This window comes from Seriola dumerili, unplaced genomic scaffold, assembly GCF_002260705.1.
Source record: "Seriola dumerili isolate Sdu_G_001 unplaced genomic scaffold, Sdu_1.0 BDQW01000219.1, whole genome shotgun sequence".
Lineage (NCBI taxonomy): Eukaryota > Metazoa > Chordata > Actinopteri > Carangiformes > Carangidae > Seriola > Seriola dumerili.
The window spans coordinates 4,070,895-4,095,518 of NW_019174474.1; the positions used below are offsets into that span (position 1 = coordinate 4,070,895).

Consider the following 24,624-nt stretch of genomic DNA (forward strand, 5'->3'; position numbering starts at 1 on the left):
CAGGGATTTCCTGCCAATCACAGGCTCGTGGTGGTATCTTAATGACTTTTCCTTGGAAGCTGATAAAAGTGCTTTTCTTCTAAATTCAGCAATCTGTTGTGTTTTACTGCGACCAGCAGATCGAGCAACAGTGGCACGGATTCAAAGCAAGTCCAGATAGTGTATTACTATGTGCTTGGAAACCTCTTAACCTCACTGTGACACGTTTCTGTTGAACTGCATGAAAAGTCCTGCTGTGTAATCCCTGACCTTAAAAATGACCCTGTCCTTAGAAGCTCATTGTTCTTTTCAGACAACCAAAATTATTTTCAACACAAGACACGCACATGCACATACATGCACTCATGCACACGGTACATGCATGTGTTCTTTCACAGTAAGGACAACAAAACGAGAGAATGAAGGGAGTGTGCAGCCGTGTCACCTGGCTCACTCAACTGTAGACCATGCCAAATTAAAGATGTTAATTTCATCCTTAAGCACACGCTAATAGGAGCAATCACTTGCCTGGGTAAGACTCCAATCAAAATGCTAATTACAACCCTGGTCCTGCAAACGAACAGTTTAGAATTCATTGTCCTCCTTTAGTTCTTCTACTGTCTCTTCCTTCCTTTCGATGGTTACACATGCATTTGCCAAAAAGGTTGTGATATTACAAAAAGCTGTCTGATTATCTTCACATCACAGTTGACCTCTTTTCTTACATGTAATGCATGAGTCTTATGTACAGCTGCTGGAGGAGTGTTAGTACTTTTGAGGATTCGGTTATATTAGGTTTTGGGCACTGGCATTGAGATGATGTTCTTCTGTGCAGTTACTCTTTGTTATAAGCTTTACTTAGGATTAATTATGCCATTCACCATGCATTGTTTGCTATTGATACAAGAGTTAAAGGTTTCTTCAACTTTTTTAATTCATAAATTATGTTAAGATTTCAAGTTGGCACAATAATCTCACCACTGGCTCCATGAGAAGCTCTTTTGGAGCTTTCTATTGTATTACATGATCTTCCTCCGCATATAAAGTGTGCCCAGTTGAACAAGATGAGATTGAGATAGAGCGTTTTGCCAAAATAAACGACAATAGTTTTCTGCAAAGCTTCAGTTGCATCCCAGTAAGTACAAAACAGCAAACTTGTTTTCAACCAATTAAGCAAATCAGGAACATTGCATTTACATCGTAGAATACGGTTTTTCATCAGCTCGTTTAATAGTTCATACACAGAGGACCCATACACATTCAACACCCTGAAAACCCAGAAAACCCAGAAAAATGACAGGGCTGCAGTAGTGTGCATGGACAAGGCAAATTAAAGATTCAAGGACACCTCGGTATTACAAAAGCTTTCCCAACATTACAGTAACTCACAGGGGGATTAAAAGTATTCCCACTGGCTTTAGGTTACTATGACACAAAGCTTTTCTTCCACTAGCAGCAGCAGTGCAGGTAGACAGACCGGGAGATTTTGTCTTTTGTTCCGCTTTCATCCTCGTCTCTGTCAAACCCTGTAAAAACCTTTGCTTCCTAGGTCTCTGATTGCCTTAGAAGAAGCAGGCAAGACACCAGCCCGGTTGCCATGGCAACAGATGCAGATTTTAATACCTTTGATGTGCAGTAAACATAGGTGTATGTGTAGCCTGTCGGTTTGCCAGTTTGCATGTGTGTTTACGAGTGGCTTGGGCGACGGACGGACAGAGGGTGACAAACAGTGATAGTAGCCAACTGTGGCCTCTGGTCACGAGAGCAACAGCTGGTATTCATCGAAGCTTGTCGATGACCCGTCACTTGCACTTTCTCGCTGTGGTTCAAATGTCAGGCAGCTCAGATGAGGCAGTGTGTCTCAGCAGCCCTCCCAAACCAAACACGTCCTATAAACTAAATGATTCATGCGTCTCTGAGGCAACACTTTCACTTTGTCATCAATCATAAGGGAGCAGTGTCATTTTTAAACACAGGCCCAGATGATGCAACTTTATGATGGTGCATATATTGTGTGGGTGAGTTTGTTCATCTCCTCCTGAATTAATTTACCCTGAGGTTGTTACTGCTGAGGAAAAATTGGTCCCACCTTACTGAATAATGATGGCCTTGGAGACTTTGAAAATATGGCCCGTGGGCTTTCTGATAGGATGTGTTGCTTTGTGGTTTGCCGATTGTTTGTGAAGTTTGGTGGCTGCTGTTTTTCTTCTGTCTTACTTGAATTTGTTTGAGAAGTTTTATGTGAGAAACATAAATTCAGAGAAGCAGGGAAGGAAAAGATCATTATCATCCGGGAAAACACAAATAATGGGTTTTCAACATAAATTTACACACATTGGTTGAAAAGTATTGATCGCGCCACATCTACTTTTTGTATCTGGTAAACAGTGGTGGAATGTAACTAAGTACATTTACTTTATTACTGTACTTAAAATCTTACATAGTTGTACTTTATTATCGTTGTAGTAGTATTTACATTTTCTGATATACTTTCATGTTACTACATTTAGGAAGGAAATATTGTACTTTTTACTTACATTTATCTGATGATACTAGTTACCTTGCACACAAAGATTTTACATATGATCAATTTATGACATATGATGAATTGTTCAGATTAAACAGCCCAATGATATATCTTACTACTTACACATTTAATTTATCAGTAATATCAATCCAACACTAAAATAGCCTATGTCACAGTGAGACTATTCAGAAACCATTCTGCTGTATAATTTTGATTCTTTAATTTACTGACAGTACTTCTGGACTTTTACTTAAAGTAATACTATGTAATTTCTGAAAATACTAATAACACAGTCGTTGTTGTAAGTTAAATTCATAAGCGATAAAACACAACATTGCTTAATTAAATACACCAAGCTGTTACAATGCTGATACAATCTTACAATCTCGGTCTGGTATGACCAGTAACTTATTGTTGCTATAATATCAACTAATGTTAGCAACGTAGGATAGATATTGCTGTGTAAGTGACATTACTAAGTCAGTTCAGTGAATTTATGGCTCTTTGTGCTACAGTGGCAAAGTGTTTCAGCATTAACTATCATCCTGTAATTGTCATTTGTCATCATACTAGAAATTAAAGTGTCTGCTGTTTTAAGTCGTAGTTCGGCTTATGTTACTTATATGAGGAATGGCAGTCTGTTTTAAAAGAAGCATCAAAAATAGGTTTGTAGTAGGCAACAGATGCATATGACCATCCAAGTGTGAGTGTGAAAGGCCAGGATGTTAGGATATTAGAATGTACCACTTATTTACACTCAGGCATCTGTCAGATTGAGATTGCCTTTGGCTGCCAGGAGCAACCTTGCATTGTCCAAAGCTTCTGATTCAAAGCAATTACAATCAGCTGCTGCATGAGTCACGAATCTGCCACTGGACATGGTGACAGGTTCTGTTGTTATAAGGCAACACATCAAAGGAAAATCTCTCCATCCCACCAACTCTTGGCTTCCATTTTTGTCTTTCTGCAGCTCCACGACGCCTTTTTTTTTTTTTTTTTTTTTTTTTAAGGCTGCAGGCGCTCTGTGTCCTTCCAGAAAAATGAGAAAAGACAACAGTGAATGTGCCCTGCTCTCTGCTCTGCATAGAAATGCACACATAGGAATTCAATGTGTGACTGATTTATGCTCACTGAGTTCTTTGGCACAGGTGTCCTCTGTATGTATGTATGTGTGTGTGTGTGTGTGTGTGTGTGTGTGTGTGTGTGTGTGTGTGTGTGTGTCCCCTTCTGGACACTTGCCATATATCAGCTAATTAAATTAAAATAAAATGTTAATTCATAATGCAATTCATCAATATGCCAGACAGGCTATGTGAGGATTATCATATCACTTATTACTCATGTATGATTATGCACATGCGCAATCAATTCTTCCCCCTTCCCGCGCCAACTGAGCCCAATCTTAAAACCGCAAGCAGCCGCAGACAGATCATCTGTTCATTTAAGAGGAGAAGTCAGACTGATACAGACTTGAGCTCTGCGGTAACAGCGTCTCTGCGCAGGGAAACTCTGCTCATCTCACAGTTTTTTTCTCTCTAAGTGAAGACCGATAATAAATCAGAAGTTCTACATCAGCTCTTTTTTGCCCCAGAAACCTCTCTCATATTGACCAATAGGATTAGGATGAAAAGGTGAAAGTTGGACTTTGGAAATCAGTGGTTCTAACATGCGCTAATCCGGACCATTGATTTAAACGGGCAGGGGGATGTGAGGGACTCAAACCTGGTCAAGTTTGAAATCCAAAGCCAGAAAACGGAATTCTTCTGAGAGGATGCGTGTAGGTGAGTGGGATTATTCATACTCGCATGATTTTAGGGCGTTTCGTGAAACTGTGCCTTTCCTCTCTGTGTCTAGGGGAGAATGAGAGATGTAGGAGAGACGGGCGTTTCTAATCTGTGATCAATCTTTTTTTTTTTTTTTTTCTAACACATTTGTGTGCGTTGTTCACAAACTTCCTGGTATTTTCAGGTTTTTATCCGCGCACAAAAATAATTCGACATCACAATCACGCTATTTAAAAAAAATAAATAAATAAAATAAAATAAAGACAGAAAAAAACTCCACGGTAACTGCACAGTGATTACGACATCCATATTACTTATAGACATTTTTGAAAAGACAGGAAAATGCCAAACTAATCTGTTTGTTTTGAAAGTTTCTCTGGTGGAACCATTCATGGTGCTGAAGTGACAGCTCCCAATGCGCCACGTTTTACTGCTGTAATATATTTATGTTTTTTACACGAGAGAACTACGAAGATCAATAAAATCCCAATTTTCTTCAAAAGGAAAAATTTTATTTTCACCTTTCACCAGGTTGCGGTGGGCCAGTGATAGGAGGACTATTTAGTCTGCTGCTGCCTCAGTTCTTCCTCCACACACACACACACACACACACACACACACACACACACTGAACATGGTTTCTGTGGAGGTGGTTCTTCATTGAACAAAAACACTGCCTGCTTCATTGTAAGAAGTAGTGTATTTGTGACAGCAGCCTATAATGCAGATTCTCATTTGGGGTTTTCTCAAGATTAGTAGGGATAGAAAGTAATCCTTGGATCGTTTTTTAAATTTACTTTAACATAACACATGGCAACATGGAATAAAACATGAAGGGGCCCATGTGAGCGCAACCAATAAATCATCAAAAAGAAAAAGAACCGTTGGCCAGAAATCAGCACATAGCTGTTTAGCACTGCTGTCCTGTGACTTGCAGTTTGTCACTGGACATTCACAGCAACATGCCAACATGTCAACTTGCCACTTTGGTGAAAACTCAAGGCAAATTTCAGTGGCCCGTTGCCCTCAGGCAAGATGCTCTATTTAGGTCATATTTTATGTAATAGGGCACAAATGTGGCACAAGATAAGGTTTCATGAAACAGAAACTATGTTTTATTTGCCGTTAGACGTCCTTGCACAGCACACATGGCAGTCAGCAGATTGTCAACAGTCTCAGCTCTCATCCACTGTGTTACATATAAACCTTGAAAAAAACCAGCAAAGAAAAAGAAGGATGCAGAAATGGGAGTAAGAGTTATAAGGAAGCAGCTTGTCCTTGTTCTCTTCCTGCCAAGCTTTTGAACTCCAAACCCCTGGTCTGCTGTATACATTCAGGGATTCAGAGGAGAGAGCAAGCAAAGACACAGAAATTCTGCAAAGCCGTCTCTCTCTCTCTCTTCCCTTTATTCCTCGATTTTACCCCCTCACACACTCTGGGCTTCTTTTACAGTCTGGATATTTCTCCTGGTCATTGAGGAGGGATTTGCTCTGGCACAAAAGACTAAAGGTATGATTGATACCTTCATTAAATCAAGACACATGTTCTAATTTAACTATAGATTAGTGAGGTTTTTACACAGGTAGGTACATACAGCACTGTCTTAGATGTCGTTAGTCTTTGTGTGGTACCGTTAACTGTATATTTTTAAAGAAAAGATCTGATTTACTGTCAGAATATCATGTCTCAGTTGGATGTCATTTCACATGCAGATGGTGGAGCAGGATCAAAAGGAGCTAAACCTTCTCAACAGCCACAGCATTCTCGTCACTGTGGGAACTGGGTACGAAACACAGATGGTGGCACCTTCAGCTCCCCCAACTACCCGAATACGTACCCTCCCAACAAGGAGTGCCTTTACGTACTGGAAGGTAACCAACAATATGTGCCTCAGCCTGATCCAAAAATGTAGCTCCTGTTCTAATTTTGTGAATGTTATAGATTTGGACATTGAATTAGGGCCAGATTCTTGAGCTCTGGTATTAATTAAAGGGAATCTGATGGAGAGCAGGCATCACCGCAAACACTATTTCATTTGTTTTGTGTGCAAGACGACAAAGAATTCAAGCTGCTGTTTCTGTTGCCTCCTTCCTTCAAAAATGGCATCAACGTCGCTCATTATAAATTGGTCACAAATTATGCTGTTTTGTCTGTCTTGGCAACAAAGCCCATTTCTGACCAAGTCATTATATGCAATGCTAAAGTCATTTCCCTCTATGGTTGTTAAAGTACAAACAAGCTGGCAGGACATAACTTTTTCATAGTTATCTTATCTCATTATCTTGCACACCAAAGAATATGTCAAACCCTGCTGTCATTTTGTACGTCACTTTCCCTGTAATTGCTATTGGAATCAACAAAACAAAGCCACACAAAAGTCTGATCTAGTAATACTATATGAAAAATCAGCAAAACCGAAGGTAATCTTAAAGGAGCAGACATTTTTATCGCCATTCTAAGGTCTTATTATCTGTCTGGCTGACCTCTGTGGCAGTAGAAGTGACATACCACCATGCTTCCCCCAGCCCTGCCCCGCCAGAGAATAGAGCTGCTGTTTGACGACGCCTTCTACATCGAGGCGTCTTTTGAGTGTCGTTTTGACCACATCGAGGTGCGGGACGGTCCATTCAGCTTCTCGCCACTCATCAATCGCTTCTGTGGCTCAGCCAACCCAGGGCTCGTCCTCTCTAGCGGACGCTTCATGTGGATTCGCTTCTTCAGTGATGAAGAGCTGGAGGGGATCGGCTTCCAGGTCCAGTACAGCTTTACTGCAGGTGATGTAAACACAGTGGGATGGTTTATTGATCCCTGTATGGCAGTGTTCTCACTGCACCATCCTGATACTCACTGAATGTTCATCTGGTCTGCTTAAATAATGATATAATCAAATGTCTCTGCTATTATTGGCCAATCAAATATCTGCATTCTGACCGATGATGGCCTTTAGTGTGATATCTCTCTTCATCTTTGTGATTTCCCCCCATAGACCCTGAATTTCATCTGCATGTGGGAGGACTTCTAAACCCTATCCCAGGTAGTGCAACTACAAACCTACTCAAATGATTTTTTTTACATGAACATGTGATGCAAAGTCATGGCACTTTCCCCTCACTACCATCCCTAATCCCCCTTTTCTCCCTCGTGTGTTTCCACTGTCTCTGCCTCTGTGTTATTGTCCTCGGTCACCGTCTGTGGGGCAGATTGTCAGTTTGAGCTGTCCGGGGCTGACGGCCTGATCCGTTCCAGTCAGGTGGAGGAGGAGTACAAAGTGAGGCCAGACCAGGCAGTGGACTGCATCTGGACTATACGAGCCCCAACAAACAACAGGGTACGGCATTTGCTATAGTATATTGTTTTGTTAAATACATTTTAACAAAAATGTATTTTTTTGTTAAAAACGTGTGTAGTGTGTAAAGCTGTCAGAAAAATAACACAGGAGGCTATGAAAATTTACAATTCTTTAGCTCATAGTAGTCTACGTGCTATTTTTACCATTGTTTACAGTTGAGCAGTCGCACGTGCTTCTAAAGGGTGTCACACAGGTATGCTTGAGTTTCACCTATAAGGCTGATTGCCAAAATATAGTGCTGTATCATCCAACTCTCCACTGGCACCCCTATCCCATCAAACACTAGAAAACTCTGTTTTATTTTCTTTTTTGACTGCAGACAGACTTTCCAACAAACTTTGTATTTTAGATTATTGTTGGTTAGCAAAACCAATATTTAGAAAAGGAAAAATGTAATCAGAGAGAGTGCCAGTAATGTAATTGAAAAAGGGATTTAACTAATTTAGTTGGAGGTTAGTTTGCAATGTTTCCTTGTAGGTTTTTTTGTCATCATAATATAGGACCACAAATTAGCATGGGCAACTTTGACAGGTGGCTATAATAGACTGTTTTTAATATGTTGTAACCCTCTGATGATGTCAGTGAAGATCAGATAATTAATTTGTGGAAATTGTTCATATACTGGAATTAGAAAAGTGAGAAGTGTCAAAAATGACCACAAATGTATGTATTGCTTTACCTTTTCTCACACAGGCACAGCTTTGTGGTCAGTGTGCCATAGCTGGAGGACAGAACATGTTTATAAATCCAGAATCATTTCTAGAGCTTAAAGGATAAGTCAGTTAACTGATTAGATGATTGACAAGAAAATTAACCTGCAACTATATTGATAATCAAGTCAGTTTTCAAGCAAAAATACCAAATATTCCCTCATTCCAGCCACTCAGATGCCATGATTTTCAACTTTTCTTTGTCTTTTAGATAATACATTGAATGTTTTATGATGGATTTTAGACAATTACTCAAACAAAACAAGACATTTGAAAACGTCATCTTGGGGTTTAGGAAATTGTAACAGACATTTTTCACTATTTTCTGTTGACCACACAACTAATCGATTCGTCAACAAAATTACTGACAGATTTATGGATAATGAAAATAATGATTTATTTAGTAATTGAATCCTCAGTTGCACCACTAATATTGTAACATCTTTGCCATTTAGCTGATGCACAACTAATTTCCTACATAATCAGTAATACAAGATGCACAGAGAATGCAGTGGCAGGGACAGGGAGTGATCAGGATGATTATACAAGAGAGAAAAGCTGAGAAAATTAAAGGTATGGTAAGAAATAAGGGGAGATAAAAAAACAAAAAAAACCAACCTTTTGTTGATGCGAGGGGATATGATTCATTGGGAACAAAATGACAACACAGTGATTGAAAAGACGAGTCTCCAGCCTGCAGTGCATTGTGCGTCCTCCATACCTCTTCATCAGTTGTGATGGGTGTTTGTTCCACAGCCTTTACATAATCAGAAAGACAAAGAATTCAACTTCCTATCACACAAACCCTAGATAAATGCACTTTACGTATTTTATCATCAAATAATCAGACAGTACATCTGCAGCTTGACCTACATGTATGTGCACATGAAGTATAAAGCAAACATAGGCTGATAATCCAGCAGTCAACATTAGGGCACGTGCAGTAAACCTGGCTTGAAATGATTTATATTTGAACCTGTAATGCAGATATGTCTTCTTATAGCAAAGAAAAATACACTAAACTGCATGAAAAATGAACAAAATGTACCATGTATTTCCTCCACATTCTTTATTCCAGATTTACCTGCGATTCTTGGAATACCAGATGGAAAACTCAAATGAATGTAAGAAGAACTTTGTGGCTGTTTATGATGGCAGTAACGCCATTGAGGACCTCAAGGTAATATACTGAATAATCATTTATGATATAATATGTACTGTAAAATGAAAGCCCTTTGATCTGATATACTTTATTTGTTGCATATAGTATTTTATTATTCTCTCAGTTCTGAGTTTCTCTCTCCTTCTGCTACACAACAGTCCGTCTTTCCTTGCCATGTATCCTCCTGTTTCATATCACATTTCAATCAGAAATATATAGCAACTGTTCTACAGACCTTGGCCTCAATGAGACTGCACATCCAAAACTCTGAGAGAAAATAATGTGTGGTTTCTTGCAGGCCAAGTTTTGTAGTACAGTAGCTAATGACATCATGCTGGACACTGGTGTGGGAGTAGTGAGGATGTGGGCTGATGAGACAAGCCGTCTCAGCCGTTTCCGTATGCTGTTCACATCTTTTGCTGACCGTGAGTTTCTCCTTCAGTTACTCTTAATCTCTGTCATTTTACATTTCCCACCAATGTCCTTTTTGTTTGGTCACAGCTGCTGTGCGAGGGAAAGTACAGTGTGTGGCCTGGACTGCAAACAGATCTGTAATAGCACTTGCTTGTGTTTTCTATTCAATAATGCAGGTTTTTAAGAGAAAAGTGGCAGTTGTAGAGAATGCATTAAACTGTATAATATTTAAAAAATATTACAAAATTCTGGATTTCCATGTATCCTTTTGAAAAGAGAGCAGCATAAATGTAATTCAAGAAGTGCTTTATAAATGGAATCCCTATTACACAAACCTGAGTACAAAGAAGTACAGGAAATAGATAGAACTTCCTTTTACTGTTTATCTCTTTGGTTGCTTTATCAGCTTGCTTGCAACATGTACTAATACACTTGTGTTTGTTTTTCAGCACCCTGTGCAGGAAGTGCGTTCTTTTGCCACAGTAACATGTGCATCAACACTTCTCTGGTGTGCAACGGCATACAAAACTGTGTCTTTCCCTGGGATGAGAGCAACTGCAAAGGTACACCTGTTGTGCTGAAGCACTTTGTGATTCTTCCTTCGAAATTCTGCCATGTTGTATGACAATATGATGATGCATGTCATGTCTGGCTCTGTTGTGTCACATTGACCCTCCTTTGAGGATCCTTTTTCTCAAATATCCCGGCAAGTCTCCGATGTAATTTTTCACCCTGGTCCCATGGAGCAGTGAATATAGGTCAATGTTGGACACTACAGAAAATTCCTACAATATTTCCTCTTGGTAGGGGAAGTAGATTCTTATCATCTTAGGCACCTTTCCAGCTAAAAGCATTTTGGTTGATAAGTGGCTCTTATGCACCTCAGTTGACTGGGATGGCTGTTTATCAGTGCCTTGACACTTAGTGAAGCCTCTGAACTAATCCTGGCAACCAAAGATACAGACCGTCCTGACGGGGATGGCAATGGGTAGATGACTGATGTACTCTCAGTGCATCTGAATGGCCTTCATATTTTTTATCTCTCCTCATCCCTCTCTCCATCATCCAGAGAAAAAGAACAAAGGTGTTTTTCACCAGATCACAAAGACCCACGGGACAATAATCTGTGTGTCTACGGGAGTGGTGCTGCTGCTCCTTATTGTCTCCATCCTGGTGCAAGTCAAACAGCCACGAAAAAAGGTAACAGACAAGTCACAATCATGCCACAAAATTTTGGTGTAGAAATAGTTAATTTACCAAGTGTGTTTAATCATATTTTACAGGTGTTGGTCCGCAAGAATAATCTGTTTCAGCGGGGCGACTTCCAGGAGGTGTTTGATCCTCCGCATTATGAGCTTTTTACCCTCCGAGACAAGGTTAGTTTGATCACTTTGATAAAGTATTACCTGAACATGGTCATGGCCTTTTAAAATTGTAATTATGACAACGTTATTCTTTTTTAGGAGATCTCTGGGGACCTTGGGGAGTTATCAGAGGAACTCCAGTCCCTGCAGGCGCTCAGGAGATCCTCATCAGGCTCACGCTGCATACACGAGCACCACTGTGGCTCTCAGGCCTCTGTCAACTCCATCAAAGCCAGTCAGGGTGCACATGGACTGGGAAGGGGATCCATGGAGCTTCCCCCTTTCAGAGGGGACTTCCAGAGCACCTTACCTCCCTTCAGGGACTTGAACAGCAGTCTGCGTAAGAAGAGCTGGCCTAGTATGAAACCAGGCCGAATGCAGGGCCATCACAGTATGGGGGATAGAGCAGTGGGACGGCAGGATAGAGTGATGGAGGAGGATGAAGAGGAGGAGGAGGATGCAAGATATGATGTGTATGTGCGCAGAGCAGGAAGCCGAAGAGGGAACTATGAAATGGCCCAGCAAAGATCCTTGTCCATGGACTTCTGAGAAGAAAAGACAAGGTTGGCACCATTAGTACTACAGCAGCAACTTTTCAATCACTGCCACAGTCACACATTTACAGGAAAGAGGAGAGGAAGAAAAGAGACTGCAGAGAGGGTGTGTCTCACTTAAATCTGACAGAAGAGAATGCTGTGTATTCTTGTGATTAATGTATTTTGTTAAAAACATTTTACTGTAAAGAAAATAGATTAAGAATATTTTAAGAGGAAGCATGATAACATTTTCAGCAAACAGTGGAAAAATCACTTCCCAGTTTTTGTTCAATCTATTATTACCTGTGCTAAAGAATAACCATCTACATTTCCATACCATTGGTTTAGGAAAAGTCTTATCTTGCATTTGGTATTAAGTCAGTTTTAAAACCCTCTGATGCCAGGGTTGAACTTTTCAACTGTTCATACTCCACATGCGTGGTCTCAAACTCTGGATCCTTTTGTGTAGTGTGTAAAGCAGTCAGAAAAATAACACAGGAGGCTATAAAAATTTACAAATCTTTAGCTCTTAGTAGTCTATGTGATATTTTGACCATTGATTTGATACTGAAGGGTTTTAATACTGGAGGTGAAATGACTATTTACAGCTCTTAGTAGTCTACGTGCTATTTTTACCATTGTTTACAGCTGAGCAGTCGCGTGTGCTTCTAAAGGGTGTGTCACACAGGTATGCTGGAGTTTCACCTTTAAGGCTGATTGCAAAAATATAGTTCTGTATCATCCAACTCTCCACTGGCACTCCTATCCCATCAAACACTAGAAAACTCTGTTTAATTTTCTTTTTTGACTGTAGACAGACTTTCCAACAAACTTTGGATTTTAGATTATTGTTGGTTAGCAAGACCAATATTTAGAAAAGAAAAAATGTAATCAGAGTGAGTGCCAGTAATGTAATTGAAAAAGGAATTGAACTAATTTAGTTGGAGGTTAGTTTGCAGTGTTTCCTTGTAGGTTTTTTTGTCATCATAATATAGGACCACAAATTAGCATGGGCACCTTTGACAGGTGGCTATAACAGACAGTTTTTAATTTGTTGTAACCCTCTGATGATGTCAATGAAGATCAGAGAATTAATTTGTGGAAATTGTTCATATACTGGAATTAGAAAAGTGAGAAGTGTCAAAAATGACCACAAATGTATGTATTGCTTTACCTTTTCTCACACAGGCACAGCTTTGTGGTCACTGTGCCATACTGCATAAATAACCTTGGAGCCGGAGGACAGAAAATATTTAGAAATCCAGAGTCATTTCTAGGCCACAGCCTTGCAGTTTAGTCAGCAAATCTGTAGGGTTCATTCATCATATTCAGAAAATTCACTGGGCAGATAATTAATGGAGCAACTACGCGTACACATAAACACATGAACATGCAGTCTTGTTGCTACAGGATGGGTGCTGTTTATGCCAGTGAACCCTGTCGTGCAGTTCATTTTTTTAGTATAGCCTGATATGTTCAAGAATGAACAATATGATATAAGGTTTACTCTGGTTGGCTACTTCATACATATGACCAAAAGATGATCAATCAGTGATAAATACTATTAATAGGTCATTGATAGTGACTTGCACTGGACTGACCAAATGGTTTTATTATCAGGAACAAGATTTTTCAGATTTTTTCAAATCTTTGTCTTGTAGACATACTGTATATTTGCTGAGTAGGACTGCTTTTTAGGAACACTTTTGTTCATCACAACATCTATGAATAGGAAGTAGATCTCATGCACATCAGATAATGAATCTCCAAGGAAACTATAATTAGGTGACCAGGTGTGGAGGATGCAGGCTGTGTGGATTTTTATTACAGTAAAGCGACTCAACGCACTTCTGGATCTGAGATAATAGTTATCATACAAAGGTGTTTGTTAATCTTGCCTCAACTGAATCACATTAAAACACATTGAAAAAATAATGTTTTTGACAGACATATTTCAAATCTATCTCTGTGTGTTATTCCTGTCTGATCAGTCTGAACAGTGCAGTTGTTAGATTTTGTTTTTTATCATATGCAACTCAAACCCATGTAGCTAGCCATATAGCCTTCAGCAGATGAGTTGTGCACATCACGTTTGCTTTAAAGTACAGCAGATAAACTGGCGATCACAGGTTGGCTTGCAGTCTTTCAACATGCTACAACGTTGTCATGGAGTTTGAGATACTACAGCTTGAGAATGTGCTGATCTTTGTGCCTGCGCGTGTGTGTGTGTGTGTGAGACTATATATCTGAAAGATCTTATATAAGACCTCAGTTGCACAACCACACAGTATTTTTTATGAGATAAGTTAACCGTTGTGGTTGCACCCAGACATGACAAAGCAGACAGTTTGTTCCTTCTCTTGTCATGTGCCGTGCTCCTGAGACTGAACTCTATATTATGGTAGGTGACATGTGCTTCTGAAATGACAGAAAGGTGACGGCATATGTGCAACCCCGACAGGTTTTCCATTGTTCTTATCTTGAACTACAGAGTGCTGAGGTACTGTTGAATAACAAGTCCATAATAAAACAGCAGGTAACAACTGGCACCTTATTAAACACTACAAATACATTTGATAAAACATAACATATAAATCAAACACCACATCCATAATTCTGTATGACATCTTTTAAGTCTTTGATAAAACATTAACAGCACATATAAATACAACAAAGTCATACAATTAATGTCCTTTTTGTCCCCATTTTTATACAAAAAAATATGCTAACGAAGCTACTATGACTTTGTTTACTATAAGAAAAATTCAGCAGTTGCAATGAAAAGCACTGCATCAATTGTTGCTTGTTTAAAGGGTCTTTGTGTTTCCTTCATCTTTTTGTTCTATTTCTCTTCATCTTCAGTCCGTGAATGAGAGCATTTTATCTTTCAGTCTAAACTGTCATGAAGTCATGAAGTGTGCAGGCAGTCGGTCCTCCTCAGGCCAGCAGTGTGGTGTGCCAGCAATTTCTCTTCGCGTGTTTAGAGTCAACAATCAAGATTAACTCCTGAGCGATTCATCAAAGAAGGCCAGGCGGTTGTGTGGCACCAGGGGTGTGTTCTCCCCAAGAACAGCCTCTGTGAAGTTTGGCCGTCTCCAGGCGTAAACCATACTGTTCAGGAAACCTTGCAGGGACACAGTGGCAGCCTGAAATATACAAAAAAAGTGTTTTTTTTTCTTGCAACTCAGACATCAGATAAAAATTCTTATTTTCTCCTGTCATTTGAAATCTTGAAAATGTACCTGTATCATGTAAAGGCCAAATAGTCTGCGCTGTTCAATGTTTATCCATATCATAATTGTGGACATCAGAATGAGGATAAGCGCTGCAGGAGGAGGAAACAGAGAGTATCAGTCTGATGTTGAGTCAAAACCAATGAAATGAATTACATTATCTTTAAATGCGTTTCTGTACCTGGTGTCCAACAGAATAAGATGACCATCACCATATTTCTTGCTGTAGAAATCATTCTTTTGAATCTCCTCCTTGAACGTCCGTCTCCTTCCACTGGAAAAAGACCATGATGCTGATGTCTTTCATACCATTTACCAACATTATAGTAAATGACCTGACACAAGAAAAAAAAAAAAAGAAGAAAAGATTACATTCTGCTCACACGTGTAAATAGACTTCCCAAGCCTTTAGATCGTATTGCAAAATTATAAATCTGAATTATATTGCCACAACTACAAAACTGCAAATAAAAATGTCCTCTTAAGATAGTGTAACTGCTTATGACTTACAGAGCAAGACAGCATCACTGGTATCACCACAAGGAAAAGAAAAATTTTGATGAAAGTGTCATGGATTTTTTCCTGGTTAAAAAAAAAAAAAAATCATGTTAGCACATACACACATTGCTTATTAATAGAAGCTGCTCTGCTCTTAAAAAGCCAATGAAAATGAAAGTATACAGGGAAGCCTAGCTAAAAGCAAGTGTATAAAAGTGTGTCATGAGAGAGTTTTTACTCACAGATCCTGGGCAGGAGTCCCTCCAGACATGCAAGAACAAAATACAACTGAGAAAAAAGAAAAATCAAAAAGGTCAGAAACACAGGGGAACAGACCTATTTCATTTCTCTAACTTTTTGAAAGAAGTGACTTTGGAAGAAGTTAATCTTTGAAGGTTGTCTGCTCACCTGGTGCAGTACATGCTGTCACTTTGGACGGTCCCGCTTAGTGATTTGTCAGCGATTGGAATCACCATAGCAGCTTTTATGAAGGGAGTGAGAACATATGCTAAGTATATTGCAATGGGGATCAACCTAAGATGTTGGACAGGGAGAGAGACAGAATTCAGTTGCGTTTGTCAGGGATGATATCCATAAGGTCTGAAAAGGTGGTTTAATGAGTGGATTACAATATTTAAAATAAGTAACAAAACTCACCACACCATGGCATATACAGGTATAGCTACTATTTTCTGTCTACACTGACTCTGTAATCCAAGACAGATAGTGAGAAAGAAAGAAATGAATGACTCCATCCTGACTCTTCTCCGGACAAATTATAATCTATGAACGTAGTTGACGACTCACCTGTCCGCCCTCATTTTCTGCTGGCGTTGCTCTCCATCCTTGGATTCCATTCTTCGACTTCCATGCGTAAACCACCACCAGCAGAAATGAAACAAAGTAAAATGTCTGGAACAGAACAGACAAACACACAAAGAATATATAGTGAATGCCAGATTTAGCAACATGTATTATGAAGCTGAAAGAACGATCACTTAAAAACATTTATTTGCATACATTAAATGCTGCTGCAGCCGTGGACTAGCTCAAAAACATCCTTGTCTTACTCCATAAATCCAAAATCTGTTTGTTTCCCTCATGAGGTTGGAGAGCAATATTCCCACCAAGTTCAGACACTTGCTCTTTGTGTTTATGGGGACATTTTTTATGATTTTTTGTGAGGACATTTTTATTATTCACTTTAGCTCGTAAAAAAGCTGCTTTACTTTAGTTATGAGAAGAAAACATGCTTCATGATTATCTATCTATCTATCTATCTATCTATCTATCTATCTATCTATCTATCTATCTATCTATCTATCCCCTCAGTAGTTTTTTATTATGGGCAAATATCATCTTAAATATCTTAATGAATAACAACTTCACTGCAGTACCTATTGGAGTCCATATATTCTGCATCCATATTAACACATGAAAAACGTGGAGGAAATTATTAATCTCAGGCTTGAACTGACTTCATTTCCAGGTCAGTCAATTCAGAAATGTAAACAGACACAGTTATTTTTAAACACTTGAACTTTTGATAAAGGCTAAATAGTTTCCATATCTACATCTTGAAACAAATCCACAACCCGAACTGAATGAAACTGCGTAACACTGTTTTTGTTCTGACATTACATTCTTTTCTCTATTTGTTTTATGTAAAATCAATGTCTACTCTGCCCTTAGCCCTTATCACTGTAATATATAATGTGAATTAAAAAAACATTGGATTTAAGTTAATGCTGTCTCTGTAAGTCACAATAGATTTAAAGAGACATTATAAAACTTTTGGAATGCAACACTTATATAAAACAGTAATTGCAACATGAAACATGCAGTGTCACCTTTCAGGATGAGGGAATAATAACGAACACAAGTGTTTGACTTATTTTACTGCTACAATGATGTGACTCCTCTCAGTCCCAAGTGGCTCTGGAAAGTACCATAAATCTAAGCAGATTTTTTTAGCCAAGCCTCTCTTATTTTTGGCATGTCTCACAACTTTCCTGTCATTGTTTAAGCAAATTAATCTTGTAAATTATTTATTTGTAAGGGTAAGAGCTTGGTCCCTCACCAATGACAGTGGCAGGCTGTATAGGCAGATCATTACACTGTTGATGGTTCCAATTTTGTTCATGACACTGGTGGACATCAGGATCAGAGCAGCCAGGAGGTCTGCAAGGGCGAGCTGCACCAGCAAGTGCACCTACACACAAACACACAAAAATCAATATGTTTTCTGCAGCCTTTTAATCTGCTGAAAACTGAGTCACTCTATGCCAAAAACCTTCCAGTGATAAGATGCGGAGCAAAAAATAAATCAATAAACTATCAAACATATAATATATATAGCATTTTAACTAGTCACAAAATACAGTAAGGCAAAAGCATATTCCACCAAACCCAAACACAAGAATACAGACACACACACATCCACAAATACATACAACTTGACTCACCTGTTGTTGTAGATGCCTCCATTTCAATATGGAAACCACCAGGACAGAAAAACTCCCAATCACACTGCAGGTAATCAGAAATATGTGAAGTATTGAATAGCAGCACAATCATATCATATCAGAGAATTTGGTCATATTCTTGACCATGTGCATAAGATTTACAAGGAATGAGGAACACAAAGCCGACTGAGCTGAGGATAGGTTTATTGGACAGGTCAATGACTGATGATGAGACAGACTTCTTTGACGGACAACTTATCTCAGGCACATGTGACTCTTACATGTGGGTGCACACATTAAATCTTAACGCTTCTCTAGGCTCTGCAAAAACTGAAGGCGCTGGGGAAATGCTTTTTTCCCGCATTTTCTCCATCATCAGTTTGTTCTCTTTCTTATTGTTTTGCTTCATTTGTCACAAGCTAAAGAAAGAGAGCTAAATACTCATAAGCAAAGATGCAACAGCATGGTGATTATGTTCACTGAGGGAATTTTTATAAGATTGCAGTAGCTGCAACTATTCAGTGAGCAACAATTGAGTGCTGAATATTTGAATTTCAGGAAGCAACATGGGTGGCAATGACCTAAATAGAACAGAAACGTGCAACACTGAAGGTATTCAGAAAGGAAACATAAGCCTGCCTCTTATTGCATGTTACCTTACAGGTTTGGCAGCTGTCATGAAATAGGCCAACTGTGTAAATACAGCTGGTAAGATGCATGCACGAGACTGAAAAAGTATGAGGAAGCATAGTACCTGGGTGTGAGTAACACTAAGTACACAGTAGAGAGAACATCAATCTGAAAAACAGAATGCAAATATGTTTTCAGAAATGTATGGCAATCATTTCCCTCCTAAAAATTTTCATTTCATTCTGTAATATACTCGAAAGTATTCAGTGTAATACCTACCTGATCTCCACTCAGTGTACCATTGAGCTCCATGGTAGATATCCAATGATCAATCTATCCACACGTCACACTCTGTTTGTGAGCAGCTAAATAACCTGTCCCCATAACAGGTCTTTTTGAAAATGCCTTTTCCTATCAAAGCACACCTCTATAAACATCTGCACCTTGTCACGTGCTGCTGTTTTGACTCCACCTGCTGTGGGAGTGTGCTTGTATGTCTGCATTTGTACTGTAGATGTCTTAGTGTCACTGCAATACTTTGAAATAAGAATCCCCAGGTGGAATATGAATATTCCTTGTCTTACCACCCGTCTTTCAAGATATAAAGACAATTAAGGCAGGCAAGAAAACAGTGAAATGTAATTTCCTCTGTGCTATTTGGGCAGTTACCCTCTCTTGATTATTAGAGCCAAATTTCCTACCAAAATAACAGATATATATGCCCTCATCTGGCCCACTGCCAGGCTGTATGTTTATCATCTACTGTCCAGACAATTTCTTTACTTGCATTTCCAGCCTTAGACACACAAACTCTCTCTCTCTTACACACACACAGGGCTCTAAAGTGCAGTGACTCATTCATTTAATTTACCTGCTGATGTCAGGCAACCAGGTAGTAGGTTCACAGCACACCCTCATATGATAAACGTTTGTATTAAAGGGACATCTAGTGGTAGGAATCAGCCTTGCATCTAATATCGCGAGATGAAAACATTTTTTTGTTGTCTTTTCCATTGTGTTTAAGTATATCTCCCGCAAAATGGTGATGCAGGGTATTCTATATAAAGAGAGGAGCTTAAATGTGTCGGGAAAAAAAGTGTATTCAAAACGTCGCCGTGTTCAGGTGTCAATGTGTGTGTTGATAAAGTTGATTCAAACTGATGACGTCATGGATTCCACGTTGGCCCGGACGTGGCAGTAGTCCTGAATCAGAGCAACCGGACCAGTGTGAAATCATCACACTTTTCCCCTGCCGTTGCTAATATCAGTGCTATTTCCATAGATTCAAACATCCACGGTCAGTTATGGGGCTCACCATCTCGTCAATCTTCGGCCGGCTCTTTGGCAAAAAACAAATGAGGATTTTGATGGGTAGGTGAAAGCTTTGTTTGGCTAGCGTTTGTCAATGCACGGTTTTTAGCTTTAGCTGTAGCTAGACGAGTAGTTAGCTAGTTCTTGATGAGCTTTGGTAATGCATTTCTAAAACTTTTTAAGTATAACATTGGGATAGAATATGAATTAAAACACAACTGAGAGCAATTTGATTAATTATTGTTTGAAAAAAAAAGGTCAAGCTAATTTCACCACCAAGCGTTACTGTATGGGTTCCGTGTGTTTTTTGAAGGAAGTTTGGCAATTAAATCTGCCAACGGCAACTGTATCCCGAAAACGGCTTAAATTTAAATACATCGTATTTACATAATGATATCTTTTATTTAAACGAGGTTTGATTGGCGTTGTCAGGTGTGTCTTTTATCGAATAATTTCTTCCAAACTTCCTAACGCGAACTTAGTTGAGGAAAAGACGTTTATTGATAATCTACTAGAAACATGTTCACGCTAGGTTTTGTTAGTTAACCTAATCTGTTAGACGGTAACTGGTTATGGCGCTGGCCTTCTTTTCCTTACTTCGGTTAGTAAAATGAGTATTGGGTAACTAATTTCTTATGACGTTGGATGGACAACTGTCATTGTATTGCGTTAATGCCCAGCTCTATTTCCGGTCATTAAGGGTGTGCTATGTTCTCGATCAAGTAAAAACATTAATGTTATAATCAAATTTAATAATTGTGGGTTGTTTTTCCCCTTCATACTAATTAATGAAAATGGCTCAGTAGGCTATAGACGATTATCTTTTTGCAGTCGCATGTACTCTGTTATTGCATGTCCTTTGCTGTCTGACGATTACACCTATAGGAAAACGCTTGTTATGTAATTTAGAGCATGTTGTTATACATAGCCCTGGTGTCCTCTTCTGATGCAATGCAAATGTCGATTTTAACCATACTTCACTTCCCTGTAGTTGGGCTGGATGCTGCCGGAAAAACGACTATCTTGTACAAACTGAAGCTAGGTGAAATTGTAACCACCATCCCAACCATTGGTAAGTGAAACATTTACCTTTTAAATTTATTTTTGTTCCTTTTGATTGTTTAACATGTGCCTCACATTGATAATACAAGTGTATTATTAAGAAATTTCCCCTCTCTTCCCTCTACAAAGGTTTCAATGTGGAGACAGTAGAATACAAGAATATCAGTTTCACTGTATGGGATGTGGGTGGCCAGGACAAGATCAGACCCCTCTGGAGACATTACTTCCAGAACACACAGGTATGAGTGTGACTGTCCCAGTGCTGTGTAACAGCAAACAGCAAATGGCAGTGTCAGTGAGAGGCAGTAGTTATACACAGCTCTCAAATACTTTTACTCCGACAAGTAAAGCTGTTTCAGTACAATATAGTACAATACTTTGATAAACTAGAAGTCAGACACCCAAGTATTGTACTGAAACAGCTGCTCCCAGTAGACTGGAATGGTTCTATCTTATGTATGTGTTTGTCAACAAGTGCTCTCTTTCTTTCTGTTTGGCTGTATTACTACTGTTTATTAAAGTAGATGAATATTATGTTCACATTAAAAAAACAACTTCTATTTCACACTGCCAGCGCCTTATCTTTTTACTGCTGTTAAGATTGATGCAGTTTCAACATATTAATGAAAGATGCACATCTTTCACATTTTTGAAAAATTCTTAATTTCTCCAAATGTCTCAAAATCTTTGTAATCTACAGTAATCAACAGTGTTTAATACCTGTACATTCATCTAATTACTAAATTATATTCAGAACTAAATCTAACCTCTTCACTGTTTATCCCATGTAGGGCCTCATCTTTGTAGTGGACAGTAATGACAGAGAAAGAGTGGCAGAGTCTGCAGAAGAGCTTTCAAAGATGGTAGGTATTTAATATGTTTAGCTCAGTAGGGAGTAATGCATTATTAGTGTGCACTGTGAGTTTCATAATTTTAGATTATTGTCATGACATGAGGATAAGATATTTCTGATTTAGTTGTGTCATTTTGTGACAGGGTTAAATCAGAACAAAAAGTGTTATTGTTTGTCCCTCCTAAATATGGAATGACCCTCCCACACCAGTTACAACATCAGTCACATTATGTTTTCTGGACTTTCTGTGTGTTGTTTGTGTCATGGAACGTAGTGATACTGGATGACAATTCTTCAAACTGCAGGGATCTGTATATAGGACAACTGAAACCTGTACAGTATGTTTGTCTGTGCCTTAGGGAAATGTAAAGACTCAATAATCTTGTGAAGAGAATCTCTTCATATGACGATTTCATGGTTAACCTCACCAGTTTTAGGATTCATAGTTTTTGGATTCTTTTTCATGTTGAAATATTTTACACTGGATAACCGGTTCACATTGTCTAAGTTCATTATATTACATGCTTGTTTTTATTTTAACCTTGAAGTGCTCTAGACCAGCAGGAGGGATGAACATCAAAGCCAATTTTTCACATGCAACAAATGTCCCTGGTCAGACTTAAACCAGGGTTGTTCTGTTTGTTTCTTAGACCCCTAAGCCTCCAGAATATCCCAAAACTGCCCTTTTTGTATTATTTCTCAGGCATATGAACCACTATTAGTGTAACATCTTTTGGCTGTCCTCTTATTCAGTCGTTTGCAATTTTGCTGCACATATTTCTAATTATATCTGTATACAGTTGATGTTTTACTTCTTTACTTCTAACTTAATTAGGCTTTTTGAGAAATTCTTGTGATTTAAAAAAAAAAAAAAAAAAAAGATAAATAAATAAAATAAAATCACAGTTTGATCTGTTTTTAGTGTTTTGGCCCTAACATGAAGTCTCACGGTTTATAATCTCTGTTTTCTGTCCCTCTAGTTGCTGGAGGACGAATTGAAAGATGCCGTTTTGCTGGTGTTTGCTAACAAACAGGACCTCCCCAATGCCTTATCAGTCAGCGAACTCACAGACAAACTTGGTCTACACGCCCTCCGCAACAAAACTGTAAGTTATCTGAATAGAAACACGATCCCCACTCCTGCAGTAGAATTATATTTTCTAAGCATATGTAGAGCTGCATTCATAGTCTCCTAATTTAAACCATATAATCTCTGTCTCCACAGTGGCACATTGAGTCAACCTGCGCCACCCAGGGCACTGGGCTGTATGAAGGACTTGACTGGCTATCCAAAGAGCTTTCCAAGAACTAATAAAGGATTGGCTGGACAGATGAGAGTGAGAGAGACTGAACACCACAGGACAGGAGAGAAGGCACAGACACTCAATCCAGAAACATTTGGTCTTCCAGCAAAAGGACAAGGCTGGTGGACAATGTAATCATCTTTGGGAAATTTTACTATCTCATATTTCTTATTTTGTTATCAATACTATGACTGTTTTATCTCTTGACATAGTCGCTACTTTTCTCTCTTTGTTTCCAAAATCTTACATGGCAACAAGTTGTATTCCAGTTGCATGATGAGCAAATGGCCTATTAGGGAAATTTCATGGAAACAATGAATAGAGTGATGGGAGTTGTTTTTCCACTTGACACCTTCGCTCCTGTCTTGGCAGCATTTGCAGTAATCAACCACTTGTATAATTTTTGAACTTGTCGAGCCTAGGTTGGGGGGATATGATAATACAACCCTAGAGTTTTGGGGAAGGACGGCTTGTAGGCTGCCACAAGCTGTTCAGCTCTACAACCCCTCGTGGATATTTGACTCCCTTGCAGACCTGGCCCTTTGCTCTTCACTGCTGTGTCCTCAATCTTATGCCAAATCATTTCTCTAAAGGTCCATATCCCATAGAATGAGAAAGATGAGGATTGCAGTGATTTCACAGATAGATTTGGTTAGTATTGTGGAACCACATGGCCTCCCAGTAAATGGGTCCAAAAAGGAACATTGTGCCTTCTGGTCCCTCTTAACACAAATCTTAGTAATCCATTCTTTATCTCACTCTTAGGTCATGTGCCCTTCTAAGATGCTTTTGTGAGTTTTTTTGCTTTTGAAAGATAAGATAATGCAATAGGACACTTCCTTTTGTGCTGCAACATATTCTGTGGTGCAGCAGAACCACACCAGTGCGAGTGTAGTTTGCTTTCTTACAACTTGACTTTACTATCGACCAGGATTTTATCCTGTTTGAACATTTGTGACCTTTCTTTAACAACCACCATGGAAAAGGATTTAATTAAACTTTCAGTTCTTCTGTCCTCTGTGACCATAAATCTTTTTTAACCTATAAGGAGGAAAGAAGTGTCTCTTCAGTTCTGACACAAGGCCAGTGTCAGCACGATTCAGTAAAGTAGCATGTTTTTCTGTTGTTTTTGTTTTGTTTTTTTTTTGTTTTTTTTGGGCAGTGCTTAGTGCTGAGTTTGTTGTACCAACTGATGGCAAATACTGTATTATATTCTACCCCTTTTGAAACACAAAAACATACCTGCCCATCGATTTATTTGGGTATACATTCCAACCTTTGCTTGCAGATGCTGGAGCTGCCACTCTTGAAAATTATTGGCTAAAAATATTTTACAAAAAAGCTCTGAATAAATCCAGTGTTTAAAAAAAAAAGCTTGTTTTGGTCTCCACTCATTGACGATAAGCAGTTGTCATCTTACCCGGACTTGAAGCTTTAACCCAG

The 24,624-nt window shown here is 38.9% G+C and overlaps 3 protein-coding genes across 3 annotated transcripts; 2 read left to right on the top strand and 1 right to left on the bottom strand.

Annotated features, from left to right (window-relative positions):
• Positions 1–4,170: 4,170 nt before the first annotated feature.
• LOC111228385 (neuropilin and tolloid-like protein 2) lies at positions 4,171–14,061 on the top strand. Its single transcript, XM_022754222.1, has 12 exons — positions 4,171–4,287; positions 5,743–5,799; positions 6,003–6,161; positions 6,816–7,064; positions 7,277–7,324; positions 7,491–7,618; positions 9,428–9,529; positions 9,810–9,936; positions 10,375–10,488; positions 10,995–11,125; positions 11,209–11,301; positions 11,389–14,061. The coding sequence occupies exons 1-12, from the start codon at positions 4,278–4,280 to the stop codon at positions 11,836–11,838; spliced, it is 1,668 nt and encodes a 555-aa protein (XP_022609943.1). The 5' UTR covers positions 4,171–4,277; the 3' UTR covers positions 11,839–14,061.
• A 125-nt stretch (positions 14,062–14,186) lies between these two features.
• Positions 14,187–19,028, bottom strand: LOC111228387 (transmembrane protein 116-like). Its single transcript, XM_022754223.1, has 12 exons — positions 18,931–19,028; positions 18,776–18,819; positions 18,022–18,085; positions 17,637–17,768; positions 16,364–16,468; positions 16,214–16,263; positions 15,965–16,090; positions 15,799–15,844; positions 15,569–15,640; positions 15,240–15,393; positions 15,068–15,150; positions 14,187–14,971 (listed from the first exon to the last, which is right to left on the bottom strand). The coding sequence occupies exons 1-12, from the start codon at positions 18,961–18,963 to the stop codon at positions 14,825–14,827; spliced, it is 1,056 nt and encodes a 351-aa protein (XP_022609944.1). The 5' UTR covers positions 18,964–19,028; the 3' UTR covers positions 14,187–14,824.
• Positions 19,029–19,841: 813 nt separating this feature from the next.
• LOC111228406 (ADP-ribosylation factor 4-like) lies at positions 19,842–24,418 on the top strand. The gene is made up of 6 exons (XM_022754261.1): positions 19,842–20,022; positions 20,954–21,034; positions 21,154–21,263; positions 21,816–21,887; positions 22,858–22,983; positions 23,103–24,418. Exons 1-6 carry the CDS (start codon positions 19,956–19,958, stop codon positions 23,187–23,189), a joined length of 543 nt encoding a protein of 180 aa, XP_022609982.1. The 5' UTR covers positions 19,842–19,955; the 3' UTR covers positions 23,190–24,418.
• The last annotated feature ends 206 nt before the right edge of the window (positions 24,419–24,624 follow it).